Source organism: Nicotiana tabacum, chromosome 18, assembly GCF_000715075.1.
Source record: "Nicotiana tabacum cultivar K326 chromosome 18, ASM71507v2, whole genome shotgun sequence".
NCBI lineage: Eukaryota > Viridiplantae > Streptophyta > Magnoliopsida > Solanales > Solanaceae > Nicotiana > Nicotiana tabacum.
This window is the reverse complement of record NC_134097.1, coordinates 44093369-44100405: the sequence shown is the minus strand read 5'-3', so window position 1 is coordinate 44100405 and position 7037 is coordinate 44093369. Positions and strand designations below refer to the sequence as shown.

General features: G+C 38.8%; 1 protein-coding gene across 1 annotated transcript; it reads left to right on the top strand.

Moving 5' to 3' along the window:
* The first annotated feature begins 342 nt into the window (after positions 1-342).
* Positions 343-744, top strand: LOC142172496 (uncharacterized). Its single transcript, XM_075236127.1, has one exon. The coding sequence runs from the start codon at positions 343-345 to the stop codon at positions 742-744; it is 402 nt and encodes a 133-aa protein (XP_075092228.1).
* The last annotated feature ends 6293 nt before the right edge of the window (positions 745-7037 follow it).

Genomic DNA, 7037 nt, shown 5'->3' with positions numbered 1-7037 from the left:
ACCCATCCTTCATACCTCTTTAGTTTATATAGATGACATCTTGTTATTTAGTGATACATTGGAGGAAGATATCAACTTGCTTCACCAATTTGAGGCATTAGTAACACAGTACGGAATCATGCTCTCAGCAAAAAAGATGGTTCTTGTTCAAAAGGAGATTGATTTTCTCGGAATGCATTTTGCTCAAGGGAAATTCAGTCCAGGACCTCATATATGTCAGAAATTACTCAAATTCCCGGATACCAACCTCACAACAAAGCAGATTCAACAGTTCTTGGGTATAATAAATTATGTAAAAGATTTATTCCAAATATCTCTACATACATTTCACCGCTCACAGAAATGCTCAAGAAAAATGCTCCATCATGGGGAGAGAAACAAGATGAAGCAGTCAAGGAAATAAAGGAGATTTTTAAAATTGTGATGTGCCTCTATATACCTTCAGACGGTAAGAAGATATTTCAAACTGATACCAGTAATGAATATTGGAGTGTCGTTCTATTTGAAGAAAAAGATGGCCAGAGGAAAATATGTGGATATGCCAGTGGAAAGTTCAAAGATGCCGAGCAACATTATCACTCCACTTTCAAGGAAATTCTTGCAGTAAAGAATGGAATCAAGAAATTCAATTTCTTCCTTATTTATACAAAATTTCTGATAGAAATGGATATGAAGGCCTTTCCAAAGATGATCCAGATAAATGCAAAAATTATTCCCAATCCTCAGATTCTCAGATGGGCTTAATGGTTCTCTCCATACAAATTTCAGGTGAGGCACCTGAAAGGAAAGGATAATATTCTCGCAGATTTTCTATCTCGACCAGAAGAATTCTCAAAGAGATTTTCCACAGCAAAACTGAAGTCAAAACAAAAACTGATCAGCCACATCTTCATGTTGTCAAATATACCAAGAACAAGTTTATTAAAGCCTACAGATCATCCACCGGAGTTGTTCAACCTCATGGATCCCTTTGATCCGTCAATTATTATGGAAAGAAGAACTCATTATGAGCTCTAAGTTTTCCGGCAATATGGAGGATCCATTCTCAAGCATTATGGGGTCAATCTAGAATATCTTTTATGTCATATATTTATAGCTCAAGCCAAGGATTTTCCATAAGAACTATTATGGTTTTTCTGGTACCTATGCCATCAGTATTATATTTTCATGGAATTCAAATGCAACGTCTTCAAGGATTTTGATAACATTGCACCAGCTCTTAACGTATTTTTACTATGGTTCATGCCTAGAAGATATTGGATGAAATGTTTCAACGATTCCTACGCAGCAAAAATATTCATGTTCCATAGGCCAGTGAAGATCATTAATGGAAAAGTTCAGGCGCAAGCAGAGGTATCATTCTGGTGGAAATTTCCCGTGTCCATTTTATCAATGGAGGAAGAATAAAGCGAGGCACAAAGAATCCTTTTCCAGCAAAATAGATGCATCCCGAGAGAGATATGGCCAAAAGATTAGGCAAGCTGGAATTATACCAACACTCATCCTCAATGGGAAAGAGTCCGAGAAAAGATCACTCACGACATTTCCAGATTAAAGTTGCGGATTACATCTTTCACTCCAAAGGAGAAAGAACACAGCGGAGAAGGACCGTCAAGTTCCAGCATTACTACACCAGGTCTTTTGAAATGATGCCTAGAAGACAACCCTAGAATCAATGAAGGATAATTATCTAAATCTCTGCTAATCCCACCATAATCCTACATTACCTACCAAAAAACCCTCAAAAATATCCTACCCATGCCAAGACAAATTCCCACATCTTTCCATACTATCCGGGCCCCACTTCCACTTGTTTTCACTTGATTCCACATGCCTTTACATGCTTCGTCACATGAAGCACAATACTTTCACATTGCGTCACATGCTCCCTCATACCTTCACATGCTACACCATGTATATTTCACCCCTTTCACATGTTTTCAGGTGTTTTTAGTTGTTTTGCCTAAAGTCCTTCACATGCCAAGAGGGACCCGCTTGTAGATAAGTTTACCATGTAAGATAGGTTTATTTTATCATGAAAGTTTGTCGTGTAATAACCTCCTAGTCCTATATAAAGGATTCCTTGTAGTAGTTGCAGGATCATCTTGTAACCTTTGTAAATCTTTTGTGATATATTACATATGAGTTCTTTCTAAATTTCCCTCTTGTTCTTTCTTTCGAATGGATGGAAAGGCCGGTCCATGTATGAAAATAGAGTAATAATACTCTTTGAAAGTTAGCTTATTGTAGTATGAAAGTTTTCCGAGTTATAAACAGCTAACGTTGGTTTTAGTACAAAAGTTTTCTGAGTTGTGTAGCTTGGAAAACCGTCCCTTATGGGTTGTTGAAGCCAGCCCCTTTGTAGGAAAACTTTTGCGACTATAAACAAATTAACTGTTTGTGTAGCTTGGCAAGCAGTCCCTTATGGGTTGTTGAAGCCAACCCCTTTGTAGGGAAACTTTCGTATCTATGATTTAGTTTGCTTTCTTAGAGTCTCTTGCTTTGTTCCTTATACTATGGTATCAAAGCCAACCCATCCTTTTGGAGGGAAGAACAATCTATTAAATATGTCTGAGTCATTTCCATCATCCACTTTCCTAGCAAAAATGAATATGTCTCCTACTCTATATAAAACATTGTCCAAAAAATATGATTACCTTTATGAAGTAGATATCCTGCTTGATGAACAATAAGTATCCTCCACTGAACTACCCCTCATAAACCCCTACTCAGTTTTCGCCAAAAAATCATTTGCACCCTGGACCCAAATTCGTTCCTTAGTCCAACACAGACCAAAAAGAGTCAAAGAATATGTTGCTGCCTCAAAACTTGACCAGTATCCTATTCTTGCCACTCGAGAGGAACAATTTATCACTCTTCAAATCCCAGATGATTTTCCCAAACAATGGAGAGATCATGGTTTTACCCATATCCATTTTGGTGCTATCCGAATTGCTTTAACATATCACTGAAGAAAAGGTCAACCTGTTTTAGCTCGACTTTCTGTTCTAGATACCAGATACTTGGAGTACCAACATGCAAATTTGGGCACTGCAAGAAGTTACCCTGAATGCTGGGACTGTCTTTATAACTATCTTTCCAAATTTCAACATGTCCCTTTATGATCCATGCTTAACCGAAGCTCTAAAAATTCAAGTTCAAATCCAAGGAGCCCCTCAAGCTAAAGATTCCATCAAAGCCACTCTTCATCACCAAATGGCGTGGCGAGTCCAAAATCATGCCATGGATATTTGCCTTCCCGGAGGATAAAATACTTTACTCCTTAATATTGATGCTACCAAAGGAAACACCATGTGCACCCAAATACCCAGACAAATTTCCAGAGATGAACTTGTCAAAATTTTTCTTGATTCGTGGATCACAAATTATGAAAAGTTAAGAGAACCGGAGGAATCCTTACAATCTGGTGAACCAACTTTTACCAAAAGAAATGATAAAATCCTTTGCATAAACTTTGACCATTCCCATCTCAAAAAACCCAATAAAACCATCTTCTCTTGCTAAATGATTCAACCCAAAGATACAACAGATACATACCCTGAACCAGATGGAGAGTTCTTTTGGAATATACAAAGCATCATGGAAGAACATGACTGGTGTCAAAATTTTGACAAAGAAGGAAAAAGGACTTGGTGATGCAAATGCCCCTTTACAGGACACTGCCTTTGGGATCTTGATTGTGACTGTCAAGACTGTTTGGAAGATCCAATTGGGGAATATGATGAACACCACCGGCGTCATTGGGAAAGGTTCGGCCTCAACAAAACCAAACCAAAATCCAAGAAAAAGGGGAAAACCACTAAAAAATAATTTCGAGCCAAATATGAAAATAATGATCATTCAATTGGATCATTAAGCCGTCCAGGTAAATATGAATTCCTTGTCAGTTACAAACCCCAGGAATGGCTAAAATTACCAGAAAAATTCACTCCAAGCTGGGAGGATAATGAAATCACACCCAAACCCAAATCACCATCAGCTCATACCCCAGAATCCAAAAAGCCACCTGAACGAGAAACTTCACCAATTTAAAAAACCATAAATCCCCCACAACCACAGATATTCATGCTAAGTCCTTCAAGCTCTAGTCATACCCTAGATTTTCCTTCACTTCAACCTTTTGAAAAAAAGGGTATAAGCCATGCTCCAAAAATTCCAAAGAAAAACATAGTGCTACCCTCTGGAGAAAACCCCCCAACAAGTGACATCGAAACAACAATGTACTGGCAATCAGAAAACTTCATCTGCCAAAATAAGGTGTTGAACAACATAGGCAACACCGTAAAGAACATGGCCCATACACTAAACAAAATGATGATCAAAGTGGAAACAATTGAGAAAAGGATGGAGCAGACATCGTCTCACCATGCCGGATTAATCAAAGCCTTGGAACTAAGATTGACAAATTTACAATATGAGATTTTTCCGCCAGGAACTTCACTTTTCCAATTCTTCCAACAACAACAAAAGGAGACGATTTCCATCAAAGAACAAATTCAACTTCTGAGACATGACCACTTTGAGCCAAAAAACCCCCAGTTTTCCCCTCAAAACCTACCTTCTTCCCTATGTCTCCACAAGCATATTCCCCACCTAAATTAGACTAACACCATTTCTACTTTGCCACCTATCTCACAAAATCCAATCTCTTTCACCCAACCCTTAAAAGAAGAAAATGATTTTGATATCGCAAAAATGGTTTGGGAAAGGAAAGATGCCCTTGCAGCACAGAAACAAACCAAGAAAAGGCGAGACCAAGGAGAAAGTTCAAAAGGGTCCAACCCCGACAATCTGATGATTTCTGACCAGAAGGCTCCAGACCTCTATGTCTCCCAGCCAAGGTACATATCAGAAGAAGATACTCCATGGTCGGAATCTCTGAATTCATCAGACGATGAAACAATGGAAGATAGCTCTCAATCAAGAAATGAATCCACAACAAACTCTTCCGAATACAACAATCCCCGAATATTTGTAAACTATCCAAGAGACCCAAAAGTATCTGAAGTAGATGAGGAACAAGAAGTCATGACATATGAGCCAATCCCAGAAAGAAGATATGAGCCCATGGCGTCAAAACCAGTTGGAACTGGCTTCCACACTTTCACCTTAGATGACGTCAAGGTTTCAAGATGGCTTCAAAGGATCCAAGACTTCTATACTTGGATGGTGACCAAAAATTTGGTGGAACGAGAAAAGTATATCATCCTGTCAGAACTCACTTCACGGTTCTCAGGAATCCTCAGAGATTGGTGGAACTCACTTGGAATTCAAGACAAACATACTTTTCTTACTTCCCAAGATTTTGCCCTCAATATCAGACTCCTACATGAAATTTTATGTGGAGATACTGGCCAAAGACAGGAGAAAATGCGAAGACAACTCTTCGAGATGAAGTGTGTATCATTCGACATAAATGACATTGACAGGCATTTTCAAAAAATGGCAATGATATACTTTGAAATTGGAGGAGACATCAATCTGAAGCAAGCCTTTGTCTCTTCCCTTCCAAAGTTGTTGGCAAGCCGAACCATGACCAACATTGAAGAAAAGTTTCAGTCCATAACAATCCCACAAATTGGTTACATCAGGTAAGCTATTTTCGTCGCATTGGATGACATTTGTACAAAGCGCTCAGCCCTAAAACAAATTATCCAACACAATCCAGCGCTTGATAAAGCATGCCGCAAATCTGATCTAATCACTGGATCAGGATGTTCCTGCCACACGTCCAAGCGAAGGAGAGAATTCAGGAGGTTCAGATGGCCAAGAATTCCAGACGGGAAATCAAGGTCCAAGAGATGCACAAAATATTTCAGACATAGAAGGACAGAAAATTTACACAAGAAGAACAAATGCTTTATTTGCAATAAGATTGGACATTCTGCAAAAAATTGTCCCCAATCAAGAAGATCTGTAAAACTCCTTGAAGAGATTGAAGATTACACTGGCATACATCTTGGAAAAGAGGAGGACCTTGAATCCATATTCTCTGTGGATGATGAACCTAATGAAGAGACTTTATTCTCTCTTGATATCTATGAAGATCAAGGCAATGATCAATACTAAATTTCAGAACCAGTGATCGAAGCCCGAGAGGAGATCAATGCTCTCGCAGCGGTTCCTCAAGTAGAACTCAAAGTCTATTCGTCCAAATGGGATAAACCAACTCGAGTTATTTCTTTCATCGACACCGGAGCCGCTTCTTCACTCATAAATCCTGCTGTTCTCCCTGAAGATCAATGGGTGCCACATTTTAAGGATTTCAACACTGCATCAAATGCAATCTTGACCACAACTGTCGTTACAAAGCACCCAGTCGCAATTGAGATCTTTTCAGGATTAAAGTACATAACCAAACTGCGAGGATCTGATGTACCAGGAAAGGATCTTATTATTGGATTCGATATTTACAGACAACTTAGAGATCAACTCCAGATCAAGGCTAACGGGATAGTTTTTAAAAAGCAGTTCAGACCTTATTCTGAGATTCCAAGGCTATTCCAAATCACCAACGACGAAAAAATCAAAGAGATTGAGCAGAACCTCATTGAACATTCATGTGCTGAATCCCACAAGGATTTCATGAAGAAAGGGAAACACCCGTTATGGAAAAACGAAGAGTTTTTTTATCAAGCTCCCTTTCAAGAAGAATGAAAATATCAATCCAACAAAAGCCAACCATTCAGGAATGAATCCAGTCCATCTTCAGCTTGCAAAGAAAGAATGTGAAGAAATTTTTGAATTTGATCTGATAGAGCCATCATATTCACAATGGGCATGCGAAGTATTTTATGTCAACAAAAGAGCTGAACAGACAAGAGGAAAACTCAGGTTAGTCATCAACTACCAGCCATTTAACCATTTCCTCCAAGATGATAAGTTTCCTATCCCAAATAAACTCACCCTTTTCTTCCACTTAGCCAAGGCCAAATATTTTTCCAAAACGGGATTTTGCATCCCCGATCATCACTTCCAATGGAAAGTCATGTTCTTTGGGTTGAAAACTGCACCGT

What these genes read in the sequence shown, in the direction of transcription:
- LOC142172496 (XM_075236127.1), top strand. Translation starts at nt 343, where the DNA reads ATGCTCAAGAAAAATGCTCCATCATGGGGAGAGAAACAAGATGAAGCA.